We start from the raw sequence: 18,266 nt of genomic DNA, 5'->3' as shown, positions 1-18,266 counted from the left end.
AAAAATAAGAATAAATAAATTAGAGATGAAACTTAATGGAGGAGGTCATTTTCTTTCAACATTAACTAAACCCAGAATTCTGTTTCGTATTTTGGTCAGTTTTAATCCATATATTAGAGGATTCATAACAGGAGGAATGAGCAGAAATTCTATAGCGATGAAGTTTTGAAGGCTTTGAGGTAAATCTGTGGAGCCAAATCGCATATACATCAAATCAAAAACTATTACAACAAGGAATGTGATTAAAGAGACTAAATGGGGCACACATGTCTGCATAAACTTTACCCTGTCATCTTTGGACCTCACACAAGTTCTAATAAGATGCATATAAGTCCAAACTATGAAAAAGCCATGAGACACATAAATGAAAATGGTTGCATATGAAATAATAGTACTTGAAATAGTATCAGCGTCAGGGCAAGCAAGTTTAACAATTATCCAGTTCACACAAAAGAGTTTCTGAATTTTCGAACCACATAACTTCAATGTGGACGTTTGTAGAATATTGAAGGAGAAAATGCAGAAAGGTGTAAGCCACGAGAAAACTACCAGCTGAGAGAGCCTCCTCTTAGTCATTAAAGAGTGGTAGTGCAGTGGTCGACATATAGCCAGATATCTGTCGTAGGCCATAACTGCTAGAATAGACAAATCACAGCAAGCAAATGAGTACATGATAAAAGCCTGTAAAAGGCATCCTTCATATAAGATTTCTTGAGTAGCAGACAGTAGATCTAAGAGGAATTTGGGGTAGAAACCTGTGGTTCCATAAATTCCATTAATGCAAAAGCTGCACAATAAGATGTACATAGGTTCATGCAGGTTTTCATCTAAGATGATGATCATGATGAGAGAGATATTGAAAAACAAAATCACACAGTAATACAGTAAAGTGAATGAAAAGATAGTGATTCTGTAATTAATTGTCTCATTTATCCCTGAGAGAGTGAAAATTCTTACAACAGAAACATTATCCATGATTAGCAAACAAATTTTCACAGTTTTCAAATCTTCAAATTCTACCTGTCCAGAGTCACAACATACAGTAGGTGATTACAGATTAAGAGGTTACACTGTTCTGTCTGTTCTGTCTCTGGTTTCCCTCTACACCATCTATTAATAACAGCGTTGGCTACGACAACAAAACAGCTGGGAATTCAAACCCTGATCATTTGTCTAGTAACACTGGAGAAGAAGCCCGTCAGAGATCCTTCAACAAAACGTGCTAGTGCTCTTCCCCAGTGATGACAATAAGCTGTTGGCAAAGTGGCAAGGACCGTTTGAGATCCTGAAGAAAATAGGGCCCACTACATACCAGGTGTCAACCCCAGGGCAGCCACGCTCCAGTAGGGTACTACATATAAATCTCTTGAAGGAGTGGGTGCAATACTTGCCTCCTGCTGGTGCTCCAGGAGACCGTGACCTCAGCCACCTCTCAGAAGACAAACGGCTTCAGGTGAGATCAATCTGTAATTCAGAGGTATTTCAGGTGAATCCTGGGAGAACAAATATTCTTGAACATGACGTTGTTAGAGAAGGTACTTCTGTGAGACGACTTAGTTACAGGATTCCAGAACAACTGCAGGCCTCACTGAAAAAGGAAGTTGACCTGATGCTTCGAAAAGCGAGTGGTGTAATCCAGTGGTCCTGGTGCCGAAGAAAGATGGCAGCATAAGGTTCTGCATTGACTTCAGGTACCTGAATTCAATTTACAATCTGTGTAGTGGAAATGGCAGGTTCTACTCACTGGGTGGTCCAAGGAGCTGACAGCTTTCAGGACACCATGGGGTCTCTTCCAGTTCAAGGTCCTGCCATTTGGGTTGCATAGGGCCCCAGCAACCTTCCAGAGGCTCATGGACCAGGTACTTTGTGACTTTTATGGTTTTGCTGCAGCATATCTGGATGACACTGTCATTTACAGTACCACCTGGGAGGAGCACCTGGAACATCTACGCGCTGTCTTGGCTCGTCTTCACTCTGCCGGGCTGACAGTAAACCCATCGAAGTGCGTCTTTGCCGCTGCAGAGACAGAGTACCTGGGCTACGTCATCGGAAAGGGGGTGACACGGCTGCTGGCAAGGCATTCTGGGAGCGCAGTGCTCTAATGGGGTAATAGGGTACCATGAGCTCTTTAAGATATGATGGTGCCTGATCACAAGATCAAGAGCTTTGTAGGTCAGGAGAAGGATTTTAAACTCTATTCTGGATTTTACAGGGAGCCAGTGCAGCGAAGCTAATACAGGAGAAATATGATCTCTTTTCCTGGTTTCTGTCAGTACACGTGCCACAGCATTCTAGATCTAGACTTATTGGGACAGCCTGATAATAATCCAGCCAAGATGTGACAAATGCATGGACTAATCTTCTGCATCTGTTTGAGACAGGATGTTCCTGATTTTAGCAATGTTATGGAGGTGAAAAAAAGCAGTCCTTGAAGTTTGTTTTATGTGAGAGTTAAAGGACATGTCCTGATCAAAGACAACTCCGAGATTCCTCATGGTGGCGCTGGAGGCCAGGGCAATGCCATCTAGAGTAACAATATCCTTAGATTCTTTCTGAGGTGTTCAGGGCCAAGAACAATAGCCTCTGTCTTGTCTGAGTTCAACATCAGATGATTGCGGGTCATCCAGGTCTTTATGTCCTTAAGGCAAGCTTGGAGCTTAGCTGATGAGGTTCTTCTGGCTTGATCGATAGATATAACTGGGTATCGTCAGCATAGCAATGAAAATGTATGGAGTGTTTTCCTAAAGGAAGCATATATAAGGTGAATAGTATTGGTCCAAGCACAGAACCTTGTGGAACTCCATGACTGACTAAACCAGCTTAGTGCGGTTCCTTTGATGCCAATTAAATGTTCCAGTCTATGTAATAGGATATGATGGTCACTGATGTCGAATGCAGCACCAAGGTCTAACAAAACAAGTACAGAGACAAATCCTTTGTCAGATGCAATTAGAAAGTAATTTATAACTTTCACCAGTGCTGTCTCTGTGCTATGATGAGCTCTGAAACCTGACTGAAAGTCCTCAAGCAACTTATTGTCATGTAGAAAGTCACACAGCTGGTTGGCGACTGCTTTCTCAAGAATCTTGGAGAGAAAGGGAAGGTTAGATATAGGTCTATAGTTGGCTAAAACCTCTGGATCAAGAGTGGGCTTTTTAAGAAGTGGTTTAATTACAGCTACTTTAAAGGGCTGTGGTACAGTGTGGCCTGTTAAGATTCAGTCATATTGATCATGTCTAGTAAAGAAGTGCTGACTAAAGGTTTAAATGCCGATAGAATCACTTCCTTAAATTTAACTGCAGCACTATCAGATATCTGGTGTAGGCTTTTTTGCCTAATGGTGTGTAGTCCAGTAATAAGAATTCAAAAGTTAATAGATAATGGTCCGATAACAAAGGATTCTGTGGAAAGACAATTAGATGTTCAATTGTCCATATGTCAGAACCAGGGCGAGGGTGTGATTAAATTGTGATTACTAATAACGCTTTAGACAGAGTCAGACAGAGATCTGATGTTTAACAGTCCACACTTCCTATTGTTTTGGCCTATATCAGTGGTGGTCTTAATTTTTATTAAGTTTTTATTAATGAGTCCTCTCCTGTTTATTTTTGATTGAATTAATTTAAGTGGTCGGGGGGACCGACACAGTCATTATGGGGTTTTGAGTGGGTAACTGCTCTAATGGAAGCGCAGAGAAGCGTGTAGGACTGCAACTCTGCCTCCTGGTCTGGACTCTGGGTTGTCACGGTTTTGGTTCACTAATAAAGTCGGTCAGATTTCTAGATATGAGAGCCGCTCCATCCAAAGTGGGATGAATGCGGTCTCTCCTCATCAGACCAGGTCTCCTCCAGAAAGTCCACCAATTATCTACGAAGCCCACATTGTTTGCTGGACACCACCTCGATAGCCAGCAGTTGAATGATGATATGCGGCTAAACATACTGTATCATCACTAGTCAGATTGGGTAGGGGCCCAGAGAAAACGACGGAGTCCGACATAGTTTTTGCAAATGTACAGACCGACTCCACGTTAATTTTTGTGACCTCCGATTGGCGTAATCGGGAGTCATTACCACCAACGTGAATAACAATCTTACTGTATTTACACTTATCCTTAGTCAGCAGTTTTAAATTTGATTCCATGTCGCCCGCTCTGGCCCCAGGAATGCATTTCACTATGGTCGCTGGTGTCGCTAACTTCGCGTTTCTGACTATGGAGCTGCCAATTACCAGAATCTGATTCTCAGCGGGTGTGTCACTGAGTGGGGAGAACCTGTTAGAAACATGAGGTGGTTGGTGGTGAACCGTGGGCGTCTGCTTAGGGATCACCCAGCCTCTCTGGCTTCCCGGCTGCTTGGGGACTGCCGGGGGACGGCTAGTAGGAGCTGCACTAGGTCAGTCCGCACCTGCTACTGGGGACTGGCTGACTACAGCCGTCTCCATGGTGTGGAACCGCGCCTTCAACTCGCTGAGCCTCGCCTCCAGCACGCTAAATAAACTACATTTATTACATTTACCATTATCGCTAAAGGAGGTGGGGGAATAACTAAATATCTGACACACCGAGCAGGACAGAGCAAGAGAGGGAGAAGGAGAGAGAGAAGCCATCGCTAGCTGCTAGACTAATGTAACAGACAGAATAGTGTGTAAATGAATGTGAGATTAGCAAAAAAGTTGCTAAAAGAAGGAGAGAGCTATCAGTGTTAAGCAGAACTAGTGTGCGTTTAAGTGGTTAGCGGATGATTAGCCGCTGTAATGAAATATATGACAAACAAATTTAACTTAACAACACCAGAGAGGTCTGGAGTGGAATAACAACACCAGAGAGGTCTGGAGTGGAATGAGGACTATCACGGGTTACAGGCCGAGCAACAACAGAGGAGCTGAAGGCAGTGTGGACCGGGCCAACGAACTGAATCTGTTTTTCAACAGATTTGACTCTGTGGGCCCTGCTCAACCCCCCCATGACTCTTCCGCTGTCTGCCTCCAACCTTCACCTATTCCACTCCCCCCTCCCCCTCCTGCTCCTCACAGCCCCCCACCCCCCTGTGAGAGCTTTCCTCACACCTCGTTCCCCAGTCCCCAGGCTGACGGCACTCTTCAACCTGACGACACCACCCCTCCCCCACCGGTCACCTCTACAATGTGCTTCACTGCCGACCATGTTAGAAGACAGCTGAGGAGACTCCACTCCAGCAAGGCTGCAGGCCCCGATGGTGTCAGCCCCAGGGTGCTTAAAGCCTGTGCCCCCCAGCTATGTGGAGTACTTCACCACGTCTTCAACATGAGCCTGAGTCTTCAGAGGGTCCCCGTGCTGTGGAAGACGTCCTGCCTCGTTCCTGTTCCAAAGACGCCGCGACCCAGTGGCTCCAAGGACTACAGACCCGTGGCACTGACCTCCCACATCATGAAGACCCTGGAGAGACTCGTCCTAGAGCAGCTCCGGCCCTTGGTCAAGACACACTTGGACCCCCTTCAGTTCGCCTATCAGCCCCGACTTGGAGTGGAGGATGCCATCATCTACCTGCTCAACTCTGCCTACGCCCACCTGGACAAGCCGGCGAGCACTGTGAGAGTCATGTTCTTTGACTTCTCCAGTGCGTTCAACACCATCCGTCCGGCTCTACTGGGTGAGAAGCTGACGGAGATGCAGGTGGATGCCCCCCTCGTGTCCTGGATTGTCAACTACCTGACTGGCAGACCACAGTATGTGCGCTTACAACACTGTGTGTCAGACAGAGTGGTCAGCAACACCGGGGCCCCGCAGGGGACTGTCCTCTTTCCCTTCCTCTTCACCGTCTACACCACGGACTTCAGCTACTGCACTGAGACCTGCCATCTTCAGAAGTTTTCTGACGACTCAGCAATAGTTGGATGTATCAGTAAGGGTGATGAAGAGGAGTACAGGGCTGCTGTGGAGAACTTTGTCACATGGTGCGAGCAGAACCATCTGCAGCTCAACGTGACAAAGACAAAGGAACTGACTGTTGATCTGAGGAGGACCAAGGCGCCGATGACCCCTGTTTCCATCCAGGGGGCCAGTGTGGACATTGTAGAGGATTACAAGTATCTGGGAGTTCACGTAGACAATAAACTGGACTGGGTAAAGAACACCAATGCCCTCTACAAGAAGGGCCAGAGCCGTCTCTACTTTCTGAGGCGGCTGAGGTCCTTCAACATCTGCCGGACTATGCTGAGGATGTTTTATGAGTCTGTGGTGGCCAGTGCTATCCTCTATGCTGTTGCATGCTGGGGCAGCAGGCTGAGGGTGGCGGACTCCAACAGACTAAACAAACTGATCCGCAAGGCCAGTGACGTTGTGGGGGTGGAGCTGGACTCTCTGACGGTGGTGTCAGAGAGGAGGATGCTGTCTAAGCTGCGGGGCATCTTGGACAATGTTTCACATCCTCTCCATGACGTACTGGTCGGACACAAGAGCACCTTCAGTGGGAGACTCATTCCTCCCAAATGCACAACTGAGCGACACAGGAAATCATTCCTGCCTGTGGCCATCAGACTGTTTAACTCCTCTCTCTGAGTGTCAGACACTCAGGAAGAGACTGGAAATCCGTATCTGTATCTACCTCACCTGTTCATACACCACCTCACTATTTATTCAAAATGTTTAAGTGCAATACATATATAGTCACACACTTTAGTGCAACACATACATACATATACATTGTTATTGTATATATTTTTACCTCATTTCACTTAAATACTGTAAATGTGTATATTTTGTATTTTCTATTTCTTATTTTTATATTTTGTACAAACTTTTAGTTCTAAATTATGCTACTTTCTACTCTTGCATGGGAGCACCGGTACTGTACAATTTCCCCCCGGGGATCAATAAAGTGATTCTGATTCTGAACTTGTTTGAGCTTAGAGCAGCCAAACATGCACACTACCAGTGACACAGAAACCGGAAGTGAAGCAATACACTTTCTGCAGTACGTCAGTACAAACATAACGCTTCTTCTGTCCATCATACCGCAATTCTCCGCCGGGGCAGCTCTACTTACTGACTGGACTGGATCCCAGTGTCCCAATCGGGTCCAGTGGACAGAGGAGGCAGTGGCAGCTTTCCATGACATTTAGCAAGCACTGAGTGAGAAACCCATTCTGTACAGTCCAAATTTTGATGAACCTTTTGTTTTGCAAACAGATGCTTCCGACAGGGGTCTGGGGGCGGTGCTTCTCCAGGGACCACCAGGTGACCGCCATCCAGTTGCATACATTAGCCAGAAAATATTCCCAAGGGAGGTTCAGTATTCAACAGTGGAAAAGGAGGCATTGGCCATCAAGTGGGCCCTCGACTCTTCTCGGTACTACCTCCTAGGCAGAAAATTCACCCTGGAGACGGATCACAAAGCGCTTCAGTTGATGGAAAGGATGAGGGATACCAATGGAAGGATCTCCAGGTGGTATATGGCACTGCAACCATTCCACTTCAGCATTCAGCACATCCCAGGCAAGAACAACCTCACAACTGACTACCTTCCAGCAAGAGGCCTGAAGGGGGGGGGGGGGGGGGGGGGGGATGATGGCCATGGCCACACAGGGTAATAAAATCCCAATTCACACTCTGACCTGATTAGTTTGTAAACCTACACAGGTACTTTAATTTGCAGTCCACAATACTTTATCAGTTAACATCACAATTTGTTTGGTAATTCGTTGTATTAATTATTTGGAGAAACATGTTGTGTTCTCATGGATTATCCTCTGCAAAGTCTGTTCTCCCCCTACACCTTCAATATAACAGCTTTGGCTACAACAACAAAACACCAGGGAATTCAAACTCTGTTTAATGGTCCAGTAAAGCTAACCTAGATGTAGTGATGAAAACAACCAGCTAATTAGTTTGGTTGTTTGATGGTGGTATCAATCTATCTATCAAGTAGAACTAATCTTTCAAGAGTTACTTTGTCATGGTTTTCTGAAATTAGAAATGAACAAAAATTAAACTGAATATTGGTACTAAAAGTCAAATAAATGCACATAATCACTGCATTAAAACCATTGTACACGGATGTTTTGTTACAGGTGTGGTGGTGCCTGAATTCTGTAGCTCCTTCTACTTCCTGTGGACCTGGAGCAGGGGCAGATCAGCAAACAGTCTTATAAATGTAACAATACTGACTGAAGATATTGTCCTGCCGACAGGGGTGTCAGATCAGAACACGCTCTAATGTGCTGATTTGGAAGACAATGATAAACAATGTATTCTGTCATTTTGATTGGAGAATTTACAGACTATAGCAAATAGCCCTGTCTGGTTTGCACTTTTTTTTTTTTTTTACATGAACAAGGCCTCTTCAGGATGACTTATGTCTGTGAAATCTGCTGGGATAAGTTTAAGTTAATACAATAACAAGTCTGAGCCTTTATCCCTTTGTGTTGTTAATTTCAATTCTGTTTATTGTACAGTTCCACCGTGGAGCAGATAGAATCAAAATTTAAAAGGTTTAGGTACAGAGAGCAGGCACATACAATAGACATTTGTATGGTCAACTCAAAAAGCAGCTGGTTGGTTTAGAAATTCTTGATAAAGAAGCCCATGATTAGATATTACTATGCTGTGTAATGCAATGTGATTAAGAGTAAACCAAATATCCCTGAAAAAATCAAATACATGCAAAAGCAAAAAAAAAAAACACAAAAACATCATAAACAATGTTGTAACTGACTTAAGTCAGCTCTCAAGTTTTTGAGCTAGAGTCCAAGTCAAGTCTCTAGTCTCTGTGAGGCAAGTCCAAATCCAAGTCGCAATTCTCTTATGGTTGTAATGAGCGTTCTATCATGTGCTGCATGTCATACGGTCTGCTTAGAACCCTGCATAGCTAAATCTAAGGGATTCAAAGTATTTACTGTTTTATCATGACTCCTTAATCTATTAGCATTAGCATTTACATGAACTTACAACTACAGTATAGACCAAGTATTGAGGTCATACTTAAAGAAGAAAGGACTGGCTTGTCTGTTGCTGAATCATAGTACATTCATACATTGAATTTTTCATTGTAACATTATATTTAATTGCCTAACCAGGGACAGGGGCCACAAATTAGATTCAGTTAGATGCCGTATATATATTACAACATCATCATTTGTTGCAGTACTTCTTCCATTGAAACATTAGTCGTTTTCTCATATGAACTCCGGACAATGTCCCGAGAATCAGGTCGGTACATTGTCCGGAGTTACTCTTTCACACATGCAACACACAACAGGAGATTGTCTTGTCAGACGCTACTGGAAATACTCCCTTTGGTCGCTCAGTGTGAATTCTCCGGACAATGACCTGCTCTATTCCCACGTGGGCTCAATGAGACATTACACAGACTTTAGACGAGGGTGCTGGCAGGGTACAGTGTGTTTAATGTCCAGTCCAACTGATTTGGACATTTGCGTTCTCACATACAGCTCCTCCAGTAATATCTAGATAAGTTCAGCGTTGCAGTGCATGTGTGAAAGACTAATGTTTATCTGTATTGTCCCCAAAAGAAAAAAAATAAGAATAAATAAATTAGAGATGAAACTTAATGGAGGAGGTCATTTTCTTTCAACATAAACTAAACCCAGAATTCTGTTTCGTATTTTGGTCAGTTTTAATCCATATATTAGAGGATTCATAACAGGAGGAATGAGCAGAAATTCTATAGCGATGATGTTTTGAAGGCTTTGAGGTAAATCTGTGGAGCCAAATCGCATATACATCAAATCAAAAACTATTACAACAAGGAATGTGATTAAAGAGACTAAATGGGGCACACATGTCTGCATAAACTTTACCCTGTCATCTTTGGACCTCACACAAGTTCTAATAAGATGCATATAAGTCCAAACTATGAAAAAGCCATGAGACACATAAATGAAAATGGTTGCATATGAAATAATAGTACTCGAAACAGTATCAGTGTCAGGGCAAGCAAGTTGAACAATTATCCAGTTCACACAAAAGAGTTTCTGAATTTTCGAACCACATAATTTCAATGTGGACGTTAGTAGAATACTGATGGAGAAAATGCAGAAAGGTGTAAGCCACGAGAAAACTACCAGCCGAGAGAGCCTCCTCTTAGTCATGAAAGAGTGGTAGTGCAGTGGTCGACATATAGCCAGATATCTGTCGTAGGCCATAACTGCTAGAATAGACAAATCACAGCAAGCAAATGAGTACATGATAAAAGCCTGTAAAAGGCATCCTTCATATGAGATTTCTTGAGTAGCAGACAGTAGATCTAAGAGGAATTTGGGGTAGAAACCTGTGGTTCCATAAATTCCATTAATGCAAAAGCTGCACAATAAGATGTACATAGGTTCATGCAGGTTTTCATCTAAGATGATGATCATGATGAGAGAGATATTGAAAAACAAAATCACACAGTAATACAGTAAAGTGAATGAAAAGATAGTGATTCTGTAATTAATTGTCTCATTTATCCCTGAGAGAGTGAAAATTCTTACAACAGAAACATTATCCATGATTAGCAAACAAATTTTCACAGTTTTCAAATCTTCAAATTCTACCTGTCCAGAGTCACAACATACAGTAGGTGATTACGGATTAAGAGGTTACACTGTTCTGTCTGTTCTGTCTCTGGTTTCCCTCTACAACACCTATTAATAACAGCGTTGGCTACGACAACAAAACAGCTGGGAATTCAAACTTTGATAATTTGTCCAGTAACACTGGAGAAGAAATTAAAGCAACGGCATAAAAGAAAAACATTAAAAAAAAAACTATTCTTTGGATCAATCATCAAAAAATATGCATTCCATTGAGGCTGCAAACATTGATTATTTTCATAATAGACTGTTTTTACCATTTTTTAGACCATTGATAAGTCAATTAATTAAGTCAGTTAATTGCCCTTTTGTGTATGTGCTACATAGCTGCTAGTGAACTGGTGAGGGCAGAGACAGTCTTTATCAAGCCAAATGAATGCAATTTTGCTGAAGCAATTTTTCATTGTTTTGCTTCAGCAAACTGTATTTCAAATGACACAAGGACTGTGATGTTAGTGTTGACTTCATTTTTATTGTACAATAAATAGTTTTGTCTTTTTATGCACAGTCCTCCAATTCTGGAGCAGTGATGCCAAACATATGTCTTGAAATATTGGGTAATATACATGTGTTTTTGTATCTGGTTTGCTGTGGACATTTGTTGTCGCATGTTTTAAGACTGAGATTTTATTTATTATGTTGCTGTTTTATTGCATGGTTTTAGTACATATTTTTTTATGTGTATTCATTGCATGTTATAATGTGTGAACAGTTTTAACCAGGCATGTTTTTTGAAACCCTTTCTGCCTTTGACTGAGGAACGCTAGTGGTAATCAACAAGGAATACCTTCTTGCATTTATGGTTAATGTGATATACGGTGCTCACGAAAAGAATTCAAGGTCTGATATAATTAAGTTTGTGTCTGAAGCAGCAGTCAGGTTCTTGGGTGTAAAGGATTATTCCCCCCATTCTGCTTTACTTGTTGCAATGGGGGAATCACCTTTAAGAACCAGCAGAAACAAACTGGGCTCCATTATTGGGTTAAGTTAAGTGGCCTAAAATCCAACTCTGCTGCAAAATGCCTTTTGGAGGATTTTTGGGAGTTTATAGGAAAGGAAAAGAAGTCAAATTTCCTTCACCTCATAAAACAGCTGACAGTAAACATTGGGCTTGAGCAAGACAGTGTGATTGGGTCCGTCTGGTCTCCTGTTCCTTACTGGTTTCCTCCCGATCCTGAGGTACATCTATCTTTGCTTGATCAGAATAGAAATCTTTCATGTAATCATGTTTACAAGTATCTAAATCAAGTCAAGGGAGAGTGTATGCAGATTTTTACTGATGGATCTAATGACACGGTCTCTGGGAAAACTGGGTTTGGGATGTATGCAGCATATCTGATAACATGTCCTTTTTTTAACGTTTTTTTTCTGCTGAGCTACTGGCAATTCTGTGGGCCATGTGGTGGGTAGAGCAGGTCAAACCCCCCAAAAGTATCATCTGCTCGGATTCTGCAGCTGCCTTGTTGGCTTTGAGAGATGAGACATCATCCAGGGCCTGTCTGGACCTGCTCCTGGAGATTTTTATGCTACTGGTTTAGGATTGAGAATATGGGCTGACCTGGACACTCAGGGGCTAAGGAATCTCTGTTAAGGGAAACTATTGATTCAAAGGTTTGGTTGAGTATTTGTGAATGCTTTAGCATTTGCAAAGAAAAATTTGAGCTTCTGTGGCAAAAAGAGTGGACGGAAGAACGAAGGTGTAGGCATTATTTCTCTCTGCAGTCACGTGTTAAAAGTAAGAGGTGGATGATGCAATCTGGGATAAGGGATGATGTGGTCCTAACTAGGCGGAGATTAGGGCATTGTGATCTAACCAGATCCAAACATCCAGACGGTCTGTGTCAGTGTGGACATTTGGAGAAACATGTTGTGTTCTCATGTAACAAATACAGAAGTGAAAGGCAGCAGTTATTCAGGGAGATGTCAGATCTGGGTCTTTTGCATTCCTCTTTCAAGTCTGTTTTTGCATCTGAAATTAATTTTCAACCTATTAATAAAGTAACAATAAACTTTCTCCACTCAACTGGACTGTATGTAAGAATATAGAATAAACAGCAAACCCTTGATTGTGGAGGGCAGCATCATGCTTTTCAGTGTGGCCTGTTGTATAATGTTAATGACACGCTATAGGCCCCTTACCTAGCTAGCTAACTTTAGCCTCTTTATTTAAATGCTAGCACACATGTATGACACTATTATTAATGGCAGATATTTACTGTAGCTAGTTTGACTCTGTCTCAATTCAGAGCAATAAAGTGCTTTTCAAATTCTACTTTCCCAGTATCACAGCATAAATACAGAGTAAGTGGTTGCACTGTGCCGTAGCTACATCCTCGGCAAAGTCTGTTCCCTACACCTTCAACATAACAGCTTTGGCTACAACAACAAAACACCAGGGAATTCAAACTCTGTTTAATGGTCCAGTAAAGCTAACCTAGGTCAAACAACCAAACTCATTAGCTGGTTGTTTGATGGTGGTATCAGTCTATCTATCAAGTAGAACTAATCTTTAGAGTTACTTTGTCATGGTTTTCTGAAATTAGAAATGAACAAAAATTTAACTGAATATTGGTACTAAAAGTCAAATAAATCCACTTAATCACTGCATTAAAACCATTGTACACGGATGTTTTGTTACACGTGTGGTACAATTAAACACTCACTCTTCTTCAAAATATTCAGGCAGCACCAATCTAATCAAGCTAACCTCCCTTAGCTATAAAGCTAGTAGCAAGCTAGTATTGTTTCTGGCAATACTCAACAGAGATTTTTCTTGATTTTCCAGTACGGCGTTTACTGGTGCACATTGTCTCAGGGAGAGGCTTTAGATGAATGTGTAACTAAAACAATAATGATTGCCCAATAGCCTCCCATTCCCAACCGAATCATAGCAATCAAGCCTCAACAATACAGTTGTTGTTTTGTTTTTATACAATATGTTGAAATATTAGATGTCATGTGAACAGCAAGTAATGGGATAGAACAAAAGTTAAAGCCTACAATGAAGCTGCACAGATTGCCTCTGGAATAAGGAATTTGATCAAATCAGAACACAAAAGAGAAAAGCATTTTGATCATGGAGTACTAGCCATCATGACATGCATGACACAGCTGGCAGACAGTTAAATCAGAAAAAAATATTTGGAAACACTTCAAGCGGTGATGAGATGACAGCTGGAACCCTCCCCTCAATAGAGCTTCCTCGGCTGGACAACCTCTTTCTGTTCTTGAATAAAACCAAGAATTCTGTTTCGAATTTTGGTCAGTTTTAACCCATATACCAGAGGACTCATAACTGGAGGAATTAAAAGAAATTCTATTGCCATGAAGTTCTGAAGGCTCTGTGATGACATTCCCGAGCCAAATCGTGTGTACATTAAATCGAAAAGCACAGCAAAGCCAAAATTTAATAAAGAGACTAAATGCGGCACACATGTTTGCATAAACTTCTTCCTGCCCTGTTTAGATGTTCGGCATGTTCTGACCAGAAACATATAAGACCAAATAAGAAAGACAAAATGGACAACGTAAATAGCAATGTTGAAATATGCAATACTAGTATTTGCTATAGAGGTAGAGCACGCTAGTTTACCAATTAGTGCGTTTGAACAGTAAAGTTTTGGGATGTGTGAACCGCATAACTTTGATTGAAAAACAGTGATTGTGTTATTGAACATGCAACAAAGAGGTAAGAGCCAAGAGAAAGTCACTAACAGAGATATTCTTTGCGTCGTCATAATGGAGTGGTACATTAGTGGTCGACATATAGCCACATATCTGTCATAGGCCATAACAGCTAGAATTGATAAGTCACTTCCAGATGATGAGTGTATCACAAAACTCTGCAGGAGGCATCCAGCATAAGAGATGACATGAGAGGGAGACAGGAGATCCATGAGGAATTTTGGGTAAAAGCCTGCTGTCCCATAAAGTCCATTTATACACAGATTACACAGGAAGATGTACATGGGCTCATGAAGTTTTCGGTCCACTATGATGGTTATGATGAGAACAACATTAACTATCCAAATAATTACGTAAAACAGTAAAGTGAAGGCAAAGAGGATGATTCTGTGCTGCACTGTGTAATTTAATCCTGAAAGTATAAAAAACGTTAGTGCAGAAACATTATCCATTAAACTATGTCAGTGGGCACAATTTAATTCATTTAAATATAGATTTATATCACACTTCTGTAACCTCAATATATGCTGATCATAAAGCATCACTTCAGAGAAATGTCTTTGACATACATGTTCCTGAGTTGTAGGGAGGCAGCGATCATCCTGTGCTGAGCGTCTTCTGATCCTACCAGTGTTGGTGCCTCTGTTTAAATCACCTCTCTCTGATGACTCAACACAAGCTGGGAATGTAAGCGGTAAAGGTCAGAGAGAGGGAATCAAAGCACAGTCTGAGTTCATATCCAATCCACTTCTGAGTAAATGTGTTCACCTTTTCAACAATTGGATATTTTGTAATGTGGATGCCTCACATTTTTGGGGTCGAATAGCTTCTCTTCCAGTTTGTACTGGTGGCTTTTATTTGAAAGTTTGCTTCATTTAATTTCACACTACATTGTTAATATTCAGGCCCTAATTTCAACGACAACAGGCTGTGTTCTTACTCTGATGAAAGCCTGCTCCAATACGTTTTGACAAAGACTGAATTTTAAATCAACCTTGTTGTAAATTAAGCAATATATTAGTTCAGAAATTCATTTATTGTTGAAGGTCTATATTACCTCTGGGGCGCCCCAGTAGATTACAGTGTGTAACACATAGGCTGAGGCCTTACCGCAGCGACCTGGGTTCGATTCCGATCTGGGCCCTTTGCTGCATATCATCCCTTCTCTCTCTCCCACATTTCCTGTCTCTCTCCAAGCTGTCACTATCTAATAAAGGCAAAAAAAATCCCCCAAAATATCTTTAAAGAAATTACATCTCAGCCCACCTCTATGCTTGACTCATTTATAGTAAGACACTGAATTCTTAATTAGCAATTGTGCTTTCAGATTTCTGTGTTTTAGATCATAGAAAGCTACAAAGAAATAACCTTTATGTGAGACAAGACAATGATTTATTGATATTGAAATACCTACATATGTATCTATATACAATTTGTGATTGCATAAATGGGCATCACTATGAAAAACACACACTGATGATGATGTACTGGTCTAGAGACGTTTACCACACACAATCTGTATAATTCTATTTCTTATTTGTGTCATTTTTAAACCATATATAAGGGGATTGATGATTGGAGGAACAAGAAGAAATTCTATCGCCATTAAATTCTGGGCACTTTGTGGCAACTTTTTTGAGCCAAATCGCATGTACAACAAATGAAAAAGCAAACACACAACTAAAGTAAGTAAACAGAATAAATGTGGCAGACATGTTTGCATGAACTTGGTCCTGTTCTCTCTGGATGCCAGGCATGTTCTGATCAGATACACATAAGACCAAATAATAAAAAGAAAATGGCCAAAATAAAAAGAGCTGTGCAGTGTGCTGGAAAGAGCTGCCCAAATTACAACACAGAAAAGATTGGGTCACTGAAAAGCAGTACACCTAACCTAAAACAAAAAAACAAAATACTGCAAACTTAAATGTGATGGGAGGCTTTTATTCTGGCAGACAGAAGTACAACTGAGGAAATGAAGAAAATTGGAAAATGCAGGAACACAATAGCTCTCACCCTGATTACATTATATTGCATCACATTTATTTCACTGATGAACTCTGTATCCGGTCACCCTGACGTTAAACTCTATTTTGTTGTATTGGTACATACTTTAAGCGAGTACAAAAACGTTTAATGTAATGTAGTCTAATACAGCAGCAGGAACTTCACTCAATTTTCCACATTACCCTAACTGAAGGGGTTGCAGCTCTACTTATTTAAAATTACAGCAGGTGACACTTGAATACAGCTTAACTGTAAATGATTGCTTGCCTTAAAACAGGAGTCGTCTGGCATGTTGTTTGAAAACACATTGTTTTCTCCGTTCATATTTTGTTTAAGACTGTATTAGTATTGCGTTTTATAGATGACATCAATCCGTAGTGCGAGTCTTTCCTCTGCTACACATGCATGTGCAAAAAGAAAATTACAGATGCTTTGACTTCTCAGTTAATCTCAGTCGCATATTAATGTTATGCTTTGAGAGACATGCTTTACTTGCTTTACATAAACTCGTCCATTCTTAACATTATTTACACAGACTTTCTAAAGCCTATCTTTCTAATGTGTTGTCCTACATCCCCTTTCATCTTTTATTTTTAACAGATTCCATTTCGGTCAGACATTTAAAAAACGACAGCAAAGTTGATCTTAAGTCTACAATGCACAACCTCACAACATTAATGTAAAAAAAAACAAAGATGAAAAATGAAAACCTTTATAGCACATTTATGGAAGACACAGGCAAAGATACTAATACAGACGATAGCAGGGTAACTATACTGGAAAATATTTTCTACATGTTGTTTCTTTGATCTTAGCAGTGTTCTTTGCACTTCTGTGCTAAACAACTTCGGCAGAAGATAATGTACAACTTTCTTTCTGCTGATTACACATTGTTAGTTCTTCTCACAGAAAAAGATCGTAATTTGGGGACGTTTACAAATCTGTATAATTCTATTTCTTATTTGTGTCATTTTTAAACCATATATAAGGGGATTGATGATTGGAGGAATAAGAAGAAATTCTATCGCCATTAAATTCTGGGCACTTTGTGGTAACTTTTTTGAGCCAAATCGCATGTACAACAAATCAAAAAGCAAACACACAACTAAAGTAATTAAACATAATAAATGTGGCAGACATGTTTGCATGAACTTACTTCTGTTCTCACTGGATAATAGGCATTTTTTGATTAGATACATATAAGACCAAACAATAAATATAATGTGTAAAAAATAAAAAGTATAATTAAAAGCTGGAATAACAATGTTGGAGATGGAGACAGAACAAGCTAGTTTACCAATCAAATAATTAACACAGTAGATCTTTGCTATGTGTGAGCCGCATAGCCTCAATCTTGATGTTGTTATTGTGGCCATGAACACCAAGTAAAGAGGAACAAGCCAAGCAAAAAACACAAACACGGCAATTTTCTGTTTAGTCATCACAGAGTGGTACACCAGTGGTCGACATATAGCCACATATCTGTCATAGGCCATTAGCACAAGAAGAGAAAAATCAGCACAAGCTGAAGAGTGCAACACAAAACCCTGCAGAAGACATCCACCATAAGAGATGGCGTGAATGGTAGATAGAAGATCCTTGAGGAATTTGGGGTAAAAACCTGCAGTCCCATAAAGTCCATTGATGCAGAGATTACAGAGGAAGATGTACATGGGTTCATGAAGGCTTTTATCGACAATGATTGTCACAATAATGATTCCATTTGCCAGCCAAATCACACAGTAACACAGTAAAGTGAGAGCAAAGAGAGTAACCCTGTAGTTTGCTGTGCCACTTAATCCTGACAGAGTAAACATAGTAATTATTGAAACATTATCCATCATATTGATAATTACACAGTTTACTACATCAATCTAAATCTGAAACAACTATTTGAATGCCCTACTGTGAGGAAATTGCATTTGCATACCCTACTATTTGGAGAACGAAAGCCATCCAGTTCTGTGTCTGTCAATCCCGTGTCTGACAACCTGAGCTGTCAT

The 18,266-nt window shown here is 40.9% G+C and overlaps 4 protein-coding genes across 4 annotated transcripts; all 4 read right to left on the bottom strand.

Moving 5' to 3' along the window:
- Positions 1-61: 61 nt before the first annotated feature.
- LOC139292506 (olfactory receptor 6C1-like) lies at positions 62-975 on the bottom strand. The gene is given in 2 exon segments (XM_070914858.1): positions 62-87; positions 90-975. Coding segments are annotated over 2 exon segments (912 nt in total).
- An 8,583-nt stretch (positions 976-9,558) lies between these two features.
- On the bottom strand, positions 9,559-10,491 carry LOC139292470 (olfactory receptor 4B13-like). Its single transcript, XM_070914815.1, has one exon. The coding sequence runs from the start codon at positions 10,486-10,488 to the stop codon at positions 9,559-9,561; it is 930 nt and encodes a 309-aa protein (XP_070770916.1). The 5' UTR covers positions 10,489-10,491.
- Positions 10,492-13,760: 3,269 nt separating this feature from the next.
- Positions 13,761-14,708, bottom strand: LOC139292677 (olfactory receptor 10G4-like). The gene has a single exon (XM_070915040.1). It carries the CDS (start codon positions 14,706-14,708, stop codon positions 13,761-13,763), a length of 948 nt encoding a protein of 315 aa, XP_070771141.1.
- Positions 14,709-15,748: 1,040 nt separating this feature from the next.
- On the bottom strand, positions 15,749-18,266 carry LOC139292675 (olfactory receptor 52E8-like). Its single transcript, XM_070915037.1, has 3 exons — positions 18,255-18,266; positions 17,504-18,137; positions 15,749-16,071 (listed from the first exon to the last, which is right to left on the bottom strand). The coding sequence occupies exons 1-3, from the start codon at positions 18,264-18,266 to the stop codon at positions 15,749-15,751; spliced, it is 969 nt and encodes a 322-aa protein (XP_070771138.1).

This window comes from Enoplosus armatus, chromosome 11 (genome assembly GCF_043641665.1).
Source record: "Enoplosus armatus isolate fEnoArm2 chromosome 11, fEnoArm2.hap1, whole genome shotgun sequence".
In the NCBI taxonomy this organism is placed as follows: domain Eukaryota; kingdom Metazoa; phylum Chordata; class Actinopteri; order Centrarchiformes; family Enoplosidae; genus Enoplosus; species Enoplosus armatus.
This window is presented reverse-complemented; position numbering and strand designations above follow the sequence as displayed.

Bases quoted from the DNA above. Each gene is read 5' to 3' on its own strand.
- LOC139292470 (XM_070914815.1), bottom strand. From the start codon at position 10,488: ATGGATAATGTTTCTGTTGTAAGAATTTTCACTCTCTCAGGGATAAAT.
- LOC139292677 (XM_070915040.1), bottom strand. From the start codon at position 14,708: ATGGATAATGTTTCTGCACTAACGTTTTTTATACTTTCAGGATTAAAT.
- LOC139292675 (XM_070915037.1), bottom strand. The intron at 16,072-17,503 runs CTTTTTATTTTT...CACTGCACAGCT, and splicing joins TATTCCAGCTTTTAATTATA to CTTTTTATTTTGGCCATTTT.